This window comes from Ursus arctos, unplaced genomic scaffold, assembly GCF_023065955.2.
Source record: "Ursus arctos isolate Adak ecotype North America unplaced genomic scaffold, UrsArc2.0 scaffold_2, whole genome shotgun sequence".
NCBI classification, from domain to species: domain Eukaryota; kingdom Metazoa; phylum Chordata; class Mammalia; order Carnivora; family Ursidae; genus Ursus; species Ursus arctos.
The window spans coordinates 33,554,113-33,573,270 of record NW_026622874.1 but is presented as its reverse complement, the minus strand read 5'-3'; the positions used below and the strand labels follow the sequence as shown (position 1 = coordinate 33,573,270).

Here is a 19,158-nt window from a genome sequence, read left to right as displayed (position 1 = left end):
GGGTGGGGGCATACTGAGAGGGAGAAAGAATCTCAAGCAGACTCTGCGCTTACCCTGCAGCTGGATCTCAGGACATGGAGATCCACTGAGATCAGACCCGATGAAATCAATAGTCAGACGCTTAATGACTGAGCCACCCAGGTGTCCCAAGCTGCTGTTTTCTTTCTTTCTTTCTTTCTTTCTTTCTTTCTTTCTTTCTTTCTTTCTTTCTTTCTTTCTTTCTTTCTTTCTTTCTTCCTTCCTTTCTTTCTTTCTTCTTTTCTTCCTTTTTTAACGATTTTATTTATTTATTTGACAGAGAGAGAGACAGCCAGTGAGAGAGGGAACACAAGCAGGAGGAGTGGGAGAAGAAGAAGCAGGCTCCCAGCAGAGGAGGGAGCCTGATGCGGGACTCATCCCAGGACACTGGGATCACGCCCTGAGCCGAAGGCAGAGGGTTAACCACTGAGTCACCCAGGCGCCCCTCAAGCTGCTGTTTGCTAATGAGGGATGCAAATGGTCAGTAAAGGAACACTGTTTTCCAAAAATTTCTGATTCACAAATAGTCCTGTGAATAGCTCCTAATCCTGTATTCCCATCATTTTAGCAGATCATCAACTGTCTGATGCCGATATTTTTTGGCTTAAAAATAAGGTTATCATTCATTATGAATATTTATACTTAACAAATGATGCATATTTATATAACTGAAAAATTTTCTTGCTAAAGAGTTTTCTTAAGTAGTTTTTTTCTTTATGTTTAGCTCAGTACCCAGTAGAAACACAATAATTTCAAAAAAATTAGAATATATCAGCTTATAGTAGATACACATAATTTAAACTTGCTAAAATACAAATGAAAAAATCAAAAGCATGAGAGATAGAAGTCAATTTTCTAAAATTTAATTTATATAGTAATCTTTATTGTTTACTTTTAGTCAAACTAAAATGGAAAATATAATGAATCAAGTATTTACATTATTTGGTAAAAGAAAATATTAGTTCTACAGGAGAAACTTTTTTTTCTGTTATGAAAATAGACTGTGGAATACATAGAGAAATAAATAAATACTGTCTCTTTTAAACTAATAGTTCCCAAATTGGCTAGTTTTACATTTATGTCTCTGATCCATTTTGAGTTAATTTTTGCACATGGTGAAGGGTAAGAGGAGTCAAAGTTCTTTTTTCTTTCTTTTTCTTTTCCTTTTTTTTCCCCTTGCATATGGATGACCAATTGTTCTGTTGAGAAACATTCATTGGAAAAACTATCTTTTTTCCCACTTAATTACCTTGGCACCTCTGTCTAAAATTAACCATATATGTGTCAGTGTGTTTCTGGACTTTAATTTTTCCATTGATCCATAAGTCCATTCCTATGCCGATACCACAATGTGTTGATCATGTAGCTTTATAACAAGTCTTGAAATCAGGAAGTATGAGTCTTCTAAGTTTTATTCTTCTGCAAAAGTGTTTTGGCTATTTTAGGGCCTTGGCTTATTCATGTACATTTTAGAAATAGCTCATCAATTTCTACAAAACATCTGCTGGCATTTGGTTAGGAATGCTTTGAATCTCTAGATCAATTTGAGAACAGATATCTTAATAATGTTGAGTCTTTCAATTCAATTCATGAACACATCTATTATTCCATTTGATTAGGCTTTCTCTGCTTTCTTTCATGAATGCTTTGGAATTTTCAGCTACCATGGATCATATGGAGCTTGTGTCATTTTTAAAAATTTTTATTTCGAAATAATTATGGATTCACAGAAGATCACAAGGCCAGTGCAGAGAGGTCCTATGTGCCCTTCACTCAGTTTCTCCCAATGGTTATATCTTACAGAACTAGAATAATATTGATAATATCAGGACATTGACATAAGCTCGATATGTGTGTAATTCTACACTATTTACAGAATTATTCCATCACCACAAAGATCCCTCTTGAACTACCTCTCTGCATTTGTATTCACCCCCTTCCCCTGGACCACCATGCCCACCATGGGTAACTACTAATCTCTTCTCCATTTCTATCATTTTGTCACTTTAACAAAGTTTCACAAAATGGAATCATATGGTATGTGATCTTTTGAAAATGGCTTTTATTGCCCTTGAGATGGCAATACTTTTTAAATTTTGATTTCCAATTTTTCTTTGCTAGTATATAGAAATACAATTGAGTTTTATATATTGACCATGTATGTTGTGACCTTATGAAATTCTTTCATAAGTACTAGCAGGTTTTCTATACAGTCTTTGGCATTTACCAAATAAACAATCATGTCTGAAAATAAACACAATTTTGTTTCTGCCTTTCCAAACTGAGTGCCTTTTATTTATTTTCCTTGTCTTATTGCACTAGCTAGGACCTCCAATAGAATGATGAGAGTAGATATCCCTGCTTTGATTCCTAATCTTAAGGGAAAATCACTCAGTGTTTCAGTATTAAATATCAGTTGTAGATTTTTTTTACATGGGTTTTCTTACTTTGATACCTCTCATTTCAGAGATCAGAGAACTAATGTGAGCGTCCTACAAACTGCTACAAACTGTGTATACTTGAGAGCCATAGAAATGACTGCCAGGTGGGTCCACAAGCCCAATGAATCATTGTGAGGTAAACATAAACTAGGGATCCTTTTATTGCCTGGCTCCTGTAGCTGCTATTTTAACTGGGGTCATGGTGATACTTTTTCTTCCAGGTATCACAGACAGCTCAGATTCAACAAGTCTCTAAAGATCCTAGTGCACAATTACTAAAGTAAATCACTGAAGTTTCCTTTGGGAAAGGATAGGAGAAATACTACTATATATACTTGCTGTGATGTTACACAGTCCTTCTTCATAGGGATCCGTCCTTGCTTTAAGTCTGAGGATGGGGGAGAAAATTATCAAGTCAAAAAAACATAATTAGGCAAAAGATCATGACTTTTATCGGAGCAGCTTATCTCAGTCTTTGGCTCACTCATTCTTGAAATTTTTTGATTATTTATCATGCCATACCTATGTTGGCAAACCCTTACCCTAAGAAACACCATATTCTATTAACCCACTTGGAGATTCCTACAGGTCAGGATGTTCTCTCCCCTGACTGCCTCCCGACCTTGCTGCCTTACATGCCTCAGCCTTAAGAAGGTGCTCATGTTGAGGGTCAGGGTCAGTACTTGCACAACCCTGAGGATGAGTGCCGTCTTTGATTTTGCATCCTAGGCACATTCTTGCATCACCTAGTCTTGGCCCTCCAGTATTTTCACCCAATCCGCTTCTGAAGATTAAGTGCTGTTACTTAGCCCTGCTATCCTGGGATTCTATAGTCCCCACTGTTATTAGGCAGCCACATTTGATAATAGCATCTACTACCAAAAATGCAGCCTGCAGATAGTTGGCCAGAATAGAGTTTCTCTATAATATTGGTCCCTGTCACTGGGCATTCCTTATTGTCCTGGTAAATGGTACATCCTCAGGGTAGCTGGTAGGTCTTCTGGTTTTATAAATAGGTCATTCTTTTTTATTATTATTAGGGAGAGAGAGAGAGAGAGCACAAGCAAGGGAAAGAGCAGAGGGAGAAGAAGACTCCCCGCTGAACAGGGAGCCTCACTTAGGACTGGATCCCAGGATCCCAAAATCAGACACTGAACTAACTGAGCCACCCAAGCACCCCTAAAATAGATCATTCTAACATGTCTACTTCTCTGAGTCTTTAATCATTTCCTACTTAGTCTGCCTTAGCAGTTCTGGCATCTTTATACCATTTTTTGGACCATCATTTTTCCTAAACTTCCAGAAGCATCCCAGAAGCACACAAGAGTTGACTCCCAGGACACTTGCATTGCTATCTGGTGTTATGGAACAGTGTCCCCATCCTGACAAACTCTCCCTTGTCCAGCTTTATGATCCCCTCCTAGGCATACTCTCCCAACTCCTAATACATACTAACTAGGTCTCACAGATCCTGCATATGATTCCTCTCCTCTCTTAGCAGGATCAGCATGTCCTTAGTCAGTTCATACCGAGATTTGATTTCAGCTATTGGTCTGATGCCTGGAGGGGAGATGGGGCAGATCTTGAGGACAGTCGCTGATGTATTTGATTCCTCTGCATGGTCTTGAAGCAGCAGGGGCACTATCTTATAACAAGGGAAACTGGGCCAATTTTATAAGCTCTTTGGGTTTAGGGAAATCTGGAGTTCAAGGTTCTGTAGTGCATTTACCTGGATATCCTAATGCCAAGTCCAAGGACACCACTCCCTCCATTAGTGTCTTGACTTTTAGTAGAGACTTGCCAAGGCTAAATTTTTTTTTTTACTGAAATTTTATTATTGTTTTATGATTATATCCTGACCCTGGTCCTTAGCATAATTAGTCTCCAAGCTAGCTGACATAACATAAGAATTTCTTCAAATACTGATGGGGGCAGGAAGGAGCTCCTGGATTTCACACTTGGATTTGAATTGTGATTGAATGCCTTGAGCTTTAATTTTCAACTAAGGGGTTGCTGAGCTTGCATCAACAGTACTCAGCAGTACTTACTTCTACTGCACCTCTTAAATGTTAGAGATATTTCATTAGCCAATGCATCTTTCTCCATATGCTGCATGACAGTTTACCAGGTGAAAATGTTCACAGTTGCATCAGTACAGTAAGCCAGGGTTATCGATACCTTACCTCTTACCAGGGATGGAGTCTTGATTGTCAGTTGGCTGGTGGGTGATCCAGTTCTAGAATCTCATTCTTAGAGTTCACTTCCTAGATCCACTTGTGGTATAAACTGTCTTCAGTCAATATCTCTAGAAGGGATTCAGACGCAGATGAATTTTTGATGGTGTGCTTTTCGGGGGAAAAAGGAACTATAAGAGAATGAAACAACAAGAGGGAAAGGAACTGAGCAAAAATGTACTCTCAGGTTAAGTGCAGCCTTCATCTGATCCACAGTGGGCTCTAGGGCATCAACTGTACCACAGAGTTGTCCAGACTTGAGACAAGGAATCAGGGCTTTGTATCCCAAGATCAGTCAGGCATTGGTTGCTCCTGGGGGAGCAGGGTATAACTTCCTATATCAGGAATGAGGTGGCTCCTGTCATCACAGTACATGCTTTGGAGGTCATGGGTCTAAGCCATTAATTGCAGTGCCAGCAGCATGTGGAGGGTAGGCGTACCATTGGGTAAAAGCCAATGATGTTGATTTACTCCAAAATGGCTGATTCAGTGTCCTGACAGGAAATCATTTTTGGCCAAAAAGTACAAATTATTTTGGCTTAAAGAAAAGGCTTGGATTTTAGTATCAGTCTTGGGTTCATGTTTGGCTTAGCCTCTAATTATCTGAGAAGTTTAGGGGACAGGTTACTTAATTTATCTGAACCTGTGTCCTCAACAAGGAAAGCAAGAGCCATGTCATCAGACTTTTTGAGGACTCATTATAATAATTTATGTAAAGTTCTGGTATACTATGTGCTTAAAGATAAAAGGCAGGTTAACAAAACATGTTGATTGATCCTTTAAATTACTTCTCTTTATTGTGGTTCCTCTTTTTAAAGGAAGCAACTATTTAGTGGATTTACTTGCTTTCTGTTCTCTATAAGAAGTTGAAATTTAATTGTGCTTCCCGTAATATTCCAAAGAATTTTGTTCAGCTATATTTGGTAACTCTTATTTCTGAGAAATAAACATTTTGTCTATTATTGTAGCAATCATTCCAGTTCAGCTGAGTAATGAAGATCACTTTAGGACAATTTCCAGAGTTTGCTCTTTTGTCTAGGCAACCATCTTTGTCTCCTCAAAACAGATAGTCACAGTTGGTGGGCAAGATATAGAATCCAGGTGGGTAGTTTCATCTGTCCCACTGAAGGAGACTAAATTTAGGAAGTGATCTGGATGAATAACCAGGCAATCCCAGATGGTTATGGGAAACTTAGTTCTGGGGTTAACAGTCTTAGAAGAATTACAAATGTGCCTTACATCGAGTTGTGTTTAGTGCTTAGAAGCAAAATACTAGGTTCTCTGGGATCCAGTATCATTCAGATATTCTGAAAGTCATAATAAATCTTCCTTTCTCCTTAATTAATCATCTTCAAACATTTAACTTGCAGCGCATGCTTTTTCTGTGTTGCAAACACAGACTAGAATAACTTCCACACTAGAACAGTTAGTTTCACAGAGTGAATCATTTGATGTTGTATGTACGTTAGAAAACCCAGGAATTAGGGAAAAGAGGTTCCCATTGAGGTATTGTAATTGTAATTGTATGGACTAGATTCTTGAGTACTTTCACACTTAGAGACTCATACTACTCTGTTCTGCCTAGACTATGTGCTATCAAGAAAGAAATTTAATTTTCAAGATTAAAAAAAAATCCATTCTTCTATGGGCAAGTTATACCTACTTCTCATCACAGAAACCACTTCTCAAACAGGCACCACCTCTGACATTCTATTTTCTCTCATGCTATGACTCGTAATTCCCGTAGAACCCACCACAGACGCTGTGTATCGTGAGCTGCAGTCCCTTGCGCCTTTTTGCTCTTGTTTACTCAGAGAGGAGTCACAGATATATTCAGAAAGGAACTCATCATGTGCCCCCTCTGAACAGCAAGAGAGTCTTAGGTTTACAGTAACTACACACAGAATCCCAAAGGGCTCTCCCGACAATCTCCAGACTCCTCTCCAAGCAGCCTTATCAGCTGACTTCTGTCAGAGCTGTGCTCAGCACCTGGTCTTCTGGTCACTCCCCCAGTCCCTCCCCTTTAGTGACACGCAGCTGAGACTTTGCCAAGGCTTCTTAAGTTGGCTTAGGCACCATTTCAATTGTTACGGAGAATTCTTTTCTTCATATTGATTCAAGTGTCTGAGAACACTGAGCCCCAGCATGGCACCCCTGAGACTCTGTGCCATGGCCCCCAAGTTGCAGAGCACTTTCCCAGCACTGTACATCTTTGGGATCTTGACCCTGCTGTGCCCTTCTGCCTTGTGTGGTGAGTATACCATTTATGGGGAAAGGAGGGTAGTTTCTCTAAGATATGGAGGACAATTCTTTTTTTTTTTTTTAAGATTTTATTTATTTGACACAGAGAGAGAGAGACAGCCAGCGAGAGAGGGAACACAAGCAGGGGGAGTGGGAGAGGAAGAAGCAGGCTCCCAGCAGAGGAGCCCGATGCGGGGCTTGATCCCAGAACGCTGGGATCAGACCCTGAGCCGAAGGCAGACGCTTAACGACTGAGCCACCCAGGCGCCCCTGGAAGACAATTCTTAATTCCCCAATTAAGAATTAAAGGAATGTAGTCAGATAGTGGTAATTCATCACGTTTTTGAGAGAGTATAATGACCTATGTATTAATAAAAATGAAGAATTTTAAAATATAAAGGAAATTATTTTAATTCAGGTAGAATCTATTGTTATGTCTAGAATAAAAAGGTGTTGATATGCAAAATTCCTTGTGAGGCTGCTTTAGCAAAGAATCATCTTGAATTTTGAAATCATTCTCTTATAGTTCAGTGCTCCCAAATGCTTAAAACAAATTTACTTTCCAAATAGGTTAATTATGCCATCCACAGTCTTAGTTACTGATTGATTAGAAATAATTTCCATCCAAAAAAGCAAAACTATTTTCTGTTGTCAGATGGAGCTAGAGAGGATAACGCTGAGTGAAATAAGTCAATCAGAGAAAGAACAACACCATATGATTTCACTCATATGTGGAATTTAAGAAACAAAACAAAGAAAGAAAAAAAAGAGAAAACCAAGAAAGAGACTCTTCACTATATGTTGTTACAGGAGGGTAGGTGGGCAGGGGGATGGTGAAATAGGGGATGGGGATTAAGGAGTGGACTTGTGATGAGCACTGGGTGTTTGTTGTACGGAAGTGCTGAATCACTGTGTTGTACACCTGAAACTAATATTGCAGGGTATGTTAACTACAGTGGGATTAAAAACTAATGATAAATAAAAATTTTAAAATACATATTCTGTTATCAAATACTGAGTAAATTTTCTGAGGTAAAATTACAACGTACTTTGTGAACTGTAAGCCATTTTATAAATCTAAGACATTGTTATTGAAATGTAGGGAAATTTTTGCCAGAATGAGAAACAAAAGTGGTTGAGAGAACTTACCAGAATCGATTGAAGGCCTGATGCTGGGGAAATTAATTTGTTGTTCTGTTATTTAAATGGAAATGTCCCTTAAGCAAAGTGATATTTTCCTCTTTTGTTAGTTGACATTATTTTTCATCTGAGAGAATTAATTTTTATACTGAAAAATATTTATAAACATATCCTCTGAAACAGCTATCATGGCATAAAAATTGAGGATTCGAGATAGTTTAGAGGGAAAACCTGGACCCTAAAATAATGCTGAATGCTCCTAGGCGAGCTGGCCTGTTGATTTAAAAATGTGGAAGCCATGCTTTCTTCATCACTAAGAGTAGTCTGGGGGAAATTAAGGGTTAATTAAGGGGGCAATATCTGGAAGAGGATTTTTCACATCAGATGCATGAAAATTACTGAGAGGCAGTGTTAGTTTAGTTATAGGGTTGGCACAAGATAAAGGACTTCATGCTCAGGGGATTTTTCAGTTCTCCAGCTTCATCTCTGAGTCCCCCTCCCATACATCTGAGGTGGCAGAGGAAGGCCTTATCAAATCTGTCACACCTTTCAATTATTTCTTCATGGTTCCATTTCCCTTCCCCCTTTTCCTTCTGTTCCCGCATCTCTTCCCATTTCCCATGGCCCCAACCCTCTGAAATGGTACTTAACGTCTGTCAGCTCTGACATGAAGCTCTTTTCCCTCACAGTAATAAGCTTCTGATGCCAGACTTTGCTCACTGCCCAGTATTGCTCTGCCTCTCCTATCTTACCAACCACTCAACTTCTACCCATCCTTCGAGACCTATCTCCAGCTTTCTCCTGGAGGCCGTCCCTCCATACTGCCAACACCTTCTCCTATAGAACTCATTTCCTGTCCTAATCTGGCACTAGAGTGACTGGTATAGAGTTGTGGTGTAACTATGTGTGTGGCTGATGTGGGAAACGAAAGCAGTTCTTCCTTACTACCTACAGCCCACTGACAAGTCCTTGAAAGAGGCAGAGTGACATTCCTCTGGGAATTAGCTGCCTTGATGTTGACACTTTGTTAAGGGCAAAAGGCAATCCTAGCCTGACCTCGCCCACCCCCATGATCCTGTAAGCCTACTTTAACATATAAAAATTCTCTTGGAGACTTCCTTTATCTCTAAACCCCCCAAGATATGTGTTGGCAATCCTCCCCCAAGCATATGGCCCACCAATATACATCTGTGGGGTCTCATGGCTAAGGTTTTATTAGACAGTAATAAATGACCTTTTCCCAACAATAGGTAGCGCCCTCAAGGTCCTGAAAATCTTGTTTCCAAATTCCTTAGAGACTTACACTCTCCCTAACCACCACCGCCCCTGCAACTTGAAAGTATATAATGGGCCACTGCTTGTGACCCCAGTGCAGCTCTTTCTGCCCATGCATCCTGTCCCCATGCTTTCATAAAACCACCTTTTTGCCAAAGACAAAGATGTCTCAAGAATTCTTTCTTGGCCATTGGCTTAAACCCTAACATCTTTCCTACATCATGGCTACATCTTATCTTTTTAAGTATGTTGCAAGTATGCCTCCTTGATATTACCTGAGAAGTGTTGTACAGAACTCTATATGTGTGATTGGTCATAAAAATTAAGAGCTTTTTTAAAATACTTCTATGGAGGGGCTTAATCTGCAGTTTAAGAAATGCTCTGTGGTAGCTGTTGACTCACACACAGGTGAAATCCTTTTCCTCCTTACTGAAACAGAACTTACTTTGGAATTACTATTCTTATGCTTCCTGGAACCCTCAGTGTCTAAGCTTTGGGAGGAGCAGAGGTAAGGGAAACAGGGCTTGACCTGAGCCAAATCTTTGCATCAAGAGTGTTTCAAGCTTGCTTTGTCTCCTGTGCTTTGTTGTTGTTGCTGCTGTTTTTCGATAGGTCCTTCCTCATTACTGAGGATCTGCTAACTGCAGTTCCCTGGTCTGCTTGATCCTGGGATCCATCTCTGATTCCGGTTGATCACATTCTCTTTTCTATCTCCTAAAGACCTAGTGACTCCTGGAGATTTACTTTTACTGAGGCTTTCTTCCCACCTCAGGAGGTCTTTTTGCACAGGCCTGAAGACAATGCCACCAGGCCTGTCTTATTCATGCAGCCCATTTCCAATTCACTGGAAGTACTCGCTCATCCTTTGTTCCGAATAACACCAGGAGTACCCAGGAGTACGGGGCAGTCTCAAAGCAGCAGAAATCTGTCCTTCTCTCTCACCAGCAGAGCCACTAGACAGCCCACCTTTGCATTTTAGATTTCCCAGGCAGGAGCTCAAAAATAGGCCACTGTGTCTACTGTCCCCCCCCAAACTGAAAAGAGGCGTAGTAGCTTTTCTCAGTGGGCTCCTTAGAGCCCCTCTGTCAGTGTGAAGGAGAAATGTCCCCACATGTTTGCCTCACCTGGGACTAATTTGAATTTAAAAATTAAATTCCTAATCTTTTAATGCCTTTGGTTTGGGTGATGGAGTCAAGACTTTTCTAATGGATTCTGAGCTACCTACTTCATCAATTATGGGATGTTACTTGACTGTGTTATTGTTCTTCAAGCAAAACTTCCATTTTATGGCCCTTAAATATCCATTGATGCCTTATAAAGTAAGCATCCAATGATCGCTACAGAGAGCAGAAATAGCAGTATTCCAGAAAGTACCAGGGGACTTTGATACAAACCAGAGCTTAATTCCTAAGTTTGATTCATGTTGCTGGCACTTACTAGCTGTGACCTTCTGTGGAATATCTGATCCCTCTAAAGTTGAGTTTCCTTTTCTCTAGAAGGGAACGATGATCATACTGACTCGGAGAGTTAGTGTGGGGGTCAATTGGTTTAACATATATAAAATGATTAACACAGTGTCTAGCAAGTAGCTAAGATCTCAGTAAATCATTCCTATTGATTTCGTCAAGGAAATGAAATATACCTCTGCAGTATAATTTAATGACTTCCTTCTGTAAAATAAGAAGAGTTAATTAAATTAAACTCTAGCTCATTGTCTTCCACCCTTCTCTTTTACCATTCAAGACTGCAAAATATTTCCAAGCATTGCCCATGGATCCTATGAAGACGTGAGTTCATTTTTCTCCTATACTACTGTGGTGCAATATGAATGCGATGAAGGATATGTTCTGGTTGGAGAGCCTAAAATCACCTGCAGGGACTCCTACTGGTCGTCTTCAGCCCCTAAATGTAAAGGTAACTTCCACCTCACTGATGACCCTGTTTTAAAAAGTAGAGCCTCTGTCAATATTCTGACCCTGGAGTCTCTTTCCAGCCAGGGGAAACACTTAACATTTTTTTTTTATTGTACTTATTTATTCGTTTCGTGTAGTTAATGCATGCCTATGGTACAATATTTTTAAAGTCTGAACCATCACCCAGTTTATCAGTCTTGGAAGTAACCATTGTTACCAACGTGTATGTTTTCGGAGGTAATCTGGAGGACCACTTTTTGCTCTGTTTTAATAAAAGTTTTAATTGAAATGTGACATACTACAGAACAGTGTACACATCTTAAGTGTAAAAGTCAACAACTATCACAACGTGAACCTACCCTTGAAGCATCGCATGTTACTCCCCACTCTCCTCCCCAAGGAAGGTCACTCTACCAACACCATGTGTAGGAGTGCTAACAGTACTGACTCCATCTTTGGCCGTTCATCTTGTTCCTGTTCGTTTGACGACCTCTCTTGGGGTTATGTGTTCCAGGCGCATTGGAGATTAACATACATAACTCAGAAATGCCCACCGAGGCCCATGTAGGCGGAGGCTCTCCTTGGCTCCCATGAATCTTAGAGATAAAATAGTCCTTCCTCTTCCTGACCTATAGATGGCGCCACAAGATCTAATGAAAGGTTAGCTGTCAATCAGGTGCAAGTGAAGCGTTCGCTCTCCCTGTAATGTCCTGCACTACAATGTCCCCTGGCTCTAAAAAATCTGTGGACTGAAGTCCAGACTTTTTGGAGAATAGCTGTACAGGGCCTGGATCGTTGTCAGCTTGATTTCCCCGCATCTCCATCAGTAAGTTACCCTGAATAAAACTCTGTGTGAACTGTTTGGTATGGTCTGCTTTGTTTTTTGGTTTCAAAGTGTCTTTTCAGCTTGGGGGATACTTTATTGTTCCTCTTCCACCTTCTAACACAATGGATTAGTTTTTTTCAACTTTTCGACTTTGTATAAGGAAATAACGCTTGCACTCTTCTGTATCTGGATTCTTTCTTCATTAGGTTTGGAAAATCATCTATGTTCTTACACATAGTGATAGTTTCTTCATTTTCATTGCTTTATAATATTCCCCTGGATGAATAGACTACATTTTATGTATTTTATAGAAGTTTGAGTTTTTCGTATTTTAGGCTATCATGAATAATGCTCTTATGGACACTTTTGTGCGTGTCTCTTGGTACTAATATGCCAACATTTCTGTTAGGAATAAGCTCAGGAGTAGAATTGCTGTTTTGTAGAGTGTACACATATTCCTCTTTAGTAGATGAGGCCAAATTTGTTCAAAAGTGGTCATAACAATTTATATTTCTACCAGTTGGGCATGAGTGTTCTGGTTTTGAAAAACTTAAGTTCTAAATTCCAATTTATTTCAAATTATCAATATTTTCCTTGATATTGGAAACTTTTGTGTCTTGTTTAAGAGGTACTTGCCTACCACAAGGCAATATTCTATACAACAACAAAATACAACAAAAATGTTCTCCTATGTTATCTTATAGAGCTTCACTGTTTTACCTTCCACAATGGTATCACCAACCCACTTGAAATTCCTATGTGTTTATGGTAGAAAGTGGGGGTCAAATTTGGTTTTCCCCAGTGGATAATCACTTGTGTACCACTTAATAAATGGGCTGTATTTCCCACTGTTACCTTTGGCATAATTCAAGTGCCCGTGTATATATGGTCTGTTTCTGCATATAGAGATAGCAATTTTTAATTTGAGACTATCAGTGAGGATGTAGCAACATTTTAGTAAGCACCTGCTTCATTTTAAATGACTACTCTTATGGATAAATTCCAAACCTCCTTGAGGTGTCTAATATCTCCATTAGGGCCTCACGCATGGCGTTCATCTTCTCATGATGAAGTTGGCCTAATAAGAGACTTCTGGTTGACCACCAAGATTAGGTGTGCCATTTTAAAATCACATTGCTAATAGCAACTCAAGGGACTAATTTCCCACCATTGTCTTCATTTAACACAGGAAGATGTTAAGGGTATGTGAATAAAAATTACATACTTAGGATCATGAAAAAAGTGAGGTTTTGAGATATTGCAGTTTTAAAAACTCGGATTCTAGGACCACAATCCTTAGGTTTATATCATAATCATGACACCTAAAAGCTATGCATCCTTAGACAAGTCACATAAACTATCTGTACCTAATTTTTCTGTCTAGCCAAATGGAGACAATTACAGTGTTTTATGGAGCACTTGGGTGGCTCAGTTGGTTAAGCATCCAACTCTTGGTTTCAGCTCAAGTCATGATCTCAGGGTCATGAGATCAAGCCCTGCCTCAGAGTCCATGATCAGGGCAGAGTCTGCTTAAGGTTCTCTCTCCCTCCCCCTCTTCTCTTTCCCCTGCTTGTGTGCTCTCTCTCTCTTTCTCTAAAATAAATAAACAAATGAATGAATAAATAAATAAAATCTTCAGAAAAATAATTGTTTTATGTTGACAATAGTATGTAAAATAACATTACTAATATTAATTTTATTGCTATAATCATATAATCAGTGGAGGTAGAGAACAATCTCAGCATGCAGGTATAATTTATTATCAGTGTTTTTCATCCCCTCAGTATTCTTCACTTCTGTAAGATTTTTATTCTGAGAATCACAGGATGGTCAAAATGGTGTTTCTATTACAGCTCTGTGTCTGAAACCAGAGATTGAAAATGGAGGTCTGTCTGTGAATGAGGACCAGTATGTTGAGCCTGAAACTGTTACTGTCCAGTGTGACGATGGCTATGGTGTGGTTGGCTCTCAAAATATCACCTGCTCAGAGAACGGAATCTGGTTCCCAGAGGTGCCCAAGTGTAAGTGGGTAAGTGGCACACATTTCAGGATGTCCTATCATGTTCTAAAAATTGTAACTCATGTCACAGCTCTGTCAACCAACATTGATGAAAACTGACTTGTATCAGGACTCACAAGTTGTTTAAATCACTTTGGAAATCAGCCTCAAAGCACCTGGTGAACTTGTTCAAGCAAGTTCTAATTCTCTCATTTTATAGCAAGAAGAACCAAGCCCCTAGATAGGAGGGTTCCATAGATCCAGGCAACCTGGCCCCCAGCCCTGTGTTTTCTACAATACACGCTATGATTTTGCATAACCATCAGAACTGTTCCTTCAGTTGTCCCTGAAGAAGCCCCCTGGGTGTCTTCTGCAGCCTCTTCCTTCCCTGCTTCAACAGTTATTCACTGCCTAGGAGGAGTGCTGGTGTAGTGCTGGGTACTCTCCTGAGACAGAGTATCTTTTGATTTCCTCCATCAGTCCTGAGAATGGGCTTGATACTCTAATTTTCCTGTCATCACTGAGGCATCCTGAAGACATCCTATACTTTCGCAGTTGGACAGAAGTCTCTAAGTCTATCCTTTTATGTCTTTTAGGAATACCAGATGGGCTGTGAGCAAGTGCTCGCTGGCAATAAACTCTTACAGTGTCTCCCCAACCCAGAGGACGTGAAAAGGGCCCTGGAGGTGTATAGGCTGTCTCTGGCGATTGGACACCTGGTCAATAGTCAGACTTGAGGAGGAATGCTGTTTCGAAACCAGCACATCCACCACCAGCGCCCCCTGCCTCCTCCCCGCAAAAATAGAGAATTAGGTACATTTCTCTCATTAGCAACTCCACTAATCATTCCTTAAATACTGTTTACTGAAAAAAAATACTCATGTTAGGAGAATCTGTTGATATCCTTAGGGCCAACAATAATGTGGGGCTGCTGCTTTGTATCTTCGATCAGCTTGTGCTTCTGCTGTTCTGGACATGGTGGAATGACAGAAATAAATAATGACCCATCAAGAATCCAGTGTCTTTGTTTTCACTACATTGCCTGTATAATGAAAAATTAGGGCCCTGCACCAATCACTTCTTAATGTGTCTCTAATTAACTTCCTTTTCTATTTTACTCTATCACAAGGTGTATGTAGTCCTTGCAAATGTATACTTGTGCCTTATCTGAGGTGTCCTTACCCTACATCTTCACTTCTTTTTTTTTGTTTTTTTAAAGATTTTATTTATTCGACAGAGATAGAGACAGCCAGCGAGAGAGGCAACACAAGCGGGGGGAGTGGGAGAGGAAGAAGCAGGCTCATAGCGGAGGAGCCTGATGTGGGGCTCGATCCCACAACGCCGGGATCACGCCCTGAGCCGAAGGCAGACGCTTAACCGCTGTGCCACCCAGGCGCCCCTACATCTTCACTTCTTACCCATCCTTCACTGTCTGGGCCAGACGGCACATCTTCCTCCAAGTCTTCCGGTCTCTTTCTCTATTTGATCACCAGTATTTCTCTGGGACAACTTCTTACTTCTTTACATTTGGTTTTGCTCGACGTCCCTTCCACCCAATATTAGCCACCTCGAAAGTCTTTGAAAGCCTAATCTTGTGTCACCAAACCCTTGAGTATGGCCAAGGCTTCCAACTCTTTTCTTAATATTTCAATGAAAATGGTTTTAGTGTCTCTCTTAGACCAGATCTCCAGAAGCAGACCCTGAGAACAGGATTTGTGAGCAAGTAATTTATTAAGGAAGTGTTGTTCTAAGGAGAAAGAAGAAAAGGAGTAGGGTGAGCAGGACAGCACAGGGAAGGAGCCTAGCACGGTGATCAGGCCAAGTTCTACAGAAAGTGGCTTGGCCTTGACCCAAAGGGAACTCTGGACTATGAATTTGTTTACACTTTGTCGCAATTCCGGGTAAAGGAACTGGGCTTTCATTCTGCGGTACCAGTCAGTCATTGGTGAAGAGCCACCCAAGGGGTGCACAAGCTCTTAGGGCGTCTAGCTCTCTCTGGGGAGTAAAACTATCTAGCAGCCTGAGGAAGGTAGGACCATGAGAAACCAGAACCCACAGAAGCTTGCAGAGGAGCACACAGAAATGGTAGAGGGGACTGAGGGGGCTGGGTGGAGCTCCTCAGTGCTTGTCCCTCATGTGTCCCTCTTATAGCTCTGACATATTCTTGGGAAACTTATATTTCTGACAGTCACCACTTCTTCCAATCTTTTGCCTCCTCTGAAGTCTCATTTCCACTCACGCTGATTTACCCTGGCCTCTGCTTCTCTACTATATCCGTATTAGAAAACGCGTCCTCTTTTCTTTGATTTCCTTAAAACAGCCATCACATGAGAAAGTTTCATAGGGGACTTATACTAAAGCTTTGGAGGTAACAGAGGGGTAATATGGCTGGCTACACAAGACAGGACTTCCACAGTGAATGTTCCAGAACTGTGCTCCTAAAAGACCACTGCCTTTCCCTGCCACCAGGAATATCTTCTGTCTGACTTTCTCTGCATGACCTTGTCAGTCTCTAGGCTTTTCTGGTCTGCCACTTTCCCTTCTCAAATCTCTCCTTGTCAGACTTCATCTATTCTTGCTCCCACTGCCCCAGAAACTCATTTCCCTTCACTTTATTAGGGAAAGCATTTTGGGTCACCATCTTTCCCTAGTCTCAGGAATTTTATATCCGAAAGTTCATGAATGTACTCAAATAAACCAAGCGCCATCCATTCCAGATCTGGACACCAAGCTATAGAGAAGATTCAGGAGAATCTCTGAATTATGGGTCTTTCCATATTTCCTTTCCTGCAGTCTGTGGAGGGCAGTGTGGAGACATTTTCACACTGATGTGAATTATGCCACAGTTTTTGTATTTGTTAATTCCAAGTTAATTACACATAATTATAATTATAGAAGTGATATATATGTATATATCAAGAATTCAAGCCTTACAAAGGCATATATAAAACATGAAAATGAAATTCTCTCCTTCTGCCTAAGTCTTATTGTTTTACATTTTTCTACTGATTAGCTTAGTCATTCTGCAGAGGAAGCACACAGTATATCATTCGACATTTTCTCTCTAAAGAATATATTTTTATTTCCTGCTACAAAATGATCAATCTAGCTCTGACTTTTTGCCCTCCTCTCTCTCTCCATCGGTCAGTCTCATGTAATTTTATTTTCTCTTATTGATGACTTATCTCTTTGGCTTTAAATAACTTACTTAAATCTCTATTATTTATGCAACTCTAATTTTTAGTAATTTACTATTTTACTAAAGTCATACAAGCAAATAATTAAAAAGTCAAATAATCCAAAAAGACTTGTAACGAAAACTCTAGTAGTTTGACACACTCAATCCATCCCTTGGTCTTATGCCCCCAAAATAACCACTTTCAACTCCTTTAGCTCTCTCTTAGGATATTTATCTATAGATTTCCAAATGACATTCTCATTCTCCTTATGTTTATTTATTATTTTTCAACATTATGTATCAACTTACTATCTGGAAAGAATAGAGTTTAGGTCCTTTACAGTACCATCTTTCCTCAGTTTAGTCGTATCCTACTCCTTGATTAAATTAATAGTCAGTGTTTACCTTATTATGACTGAGCAAATCATAATCATTGCCAACACACAGTAAGCCAAGTAATAACTTATGAATCTCCTTCCTTACAAGCAAATGTTTTAATTTTTATGACTTGAATATTTTATCTTGCTTTTGGTTTAGTTTTCTGCTTCTGTTGCTGATTCTTGCTGCAATAGACCTTTCATAGTCCAGCAATATATTTCTGAATACGCTGAGATGTGTCAGATACAATTTCAGTTCCACCCCTCACCACGCCACACCTCCTGGAGATTTCCTCTCCGGGCCCTCCAGTCAGTGGTTCTGAAATGAATTGTTTACTTTTACTTTTTTTTTAAAGATTTTATTTATTTATTTGACAGAGATAGAGACAGCCAGTGAGAGAAGGAACACAAGCAGGGGGAGTGGGAGAGGAAGAAGCAGGCTCCCAGCGGAGGAGCCCCATGTGGGGCTCGATCCCAGAACGCTGGGATCACGCCCTGAGCCGAAGGCAGATGCTTAACAACTGCGCTACCCAGGCGCCCCGAATTGTTTACTTTTAAATCTTAGGTCTTCCCTTTGCTGTGATCTTCATTACTTGGATTCCACGTCTTCATGTATTTTGGTTTATTTCCTCATTTTTTTTTAGTGCTTAAGAAAAGATGTCTAGGAAGTAACATCTTTACATGCGTTAAAATATCTTCTTCTTCTTCCTTTTTTTTTTTTTTTAACCCTCACAGTTGATCGATAAATTACTTGTATATAGAAGTGCGGGTTCTTTCAGAATTTTGAAGTCACTTCTCTGCCGTCACTCAGCTTCTGGTGCAACAGTCCATGATATTCCAATCCCTGATACAGTGTTACTGATTGCCCACCCCTCCGTGATTTTAGTATCTTCTCTTTATCTCTGTGGCTTTGCTGTGGGGTGCTTTTTATGCATTGACATGGGCGCCTTCTGGGAATTTTTGATCAGGAAACACATGTGCTTTAGAATTTAGAAATTCGTTCCCTTATTTTCTGGTTTTGTCTTGTCTTGTTTCCCTCCTCCCACCTCCTGCCCCTGGAATCTGCTTCAGTAAAATATTGTTTTAACCTTTTCTACCTTACTTCCCATATCTTTTTCTTTGTGTTCTACTTGCTGAGAGATTTTCTTGACTCTGTATTTTAAGACCTTTATTGACATTTAAAATCTCTTTATTTCATTTTAATTTCCAATAGCTGTCTCTACATGTTCCTTTTAAGTGGTATCCTATTCTTTCCTCGTGGATACAATATAATTTTTTCGGTCTCTGAAAATATTAAGTATAGTTTTTTTTTTTTTTTAATATTCTCTGCTTCCTATTCATAAGAAAGAATGGGGTTGTAACATATTGACTAACGTCTCTGTATGAATGAACAAGGCTTCTTTAATGGTGAACTTCTTTGTAGCAAGGTGGGCAGCAAGTTCAACTATTTGTATGTTTGTTTTATTTTTAAATGGGACATGTCTTCTCTTTGGGGATGCTCAATGTCTCCTGAGAT

The 19,158-nt window shown here is 39.9% G+C and overlaps 1 protein-coding gene across 1 annotated transcript; it reads left to right on the top strand.

Moving 5' to 3' along the window:
* Window positions 1-6,631: 6,631 nt before the first annotated feature.
* LOC113242609 (apolipoprotein R-like) lies at window positions 6,632-15,101 on the top strand. Its single transcript, XM_026480747.4, has 4 exons — window positions 6,632-6,944; window positions 11,093-11,263; window positions 13,942-14,117; window positions 14,684-15,101. Exons 1-4 carry the CDS (start codon window positions 6,839-6,841, stop codon window positions 14,822-14,824), a joined length of 594 nt encoding a protein of 197 aa, XP_026336532.1. The 5' UTR covers window positions 6,632-6,838; the 3' UTR covers window positions 14,825-15,101.
* Window positions 15,102-19,158: the final 4,057 nt, after the last annotated feature.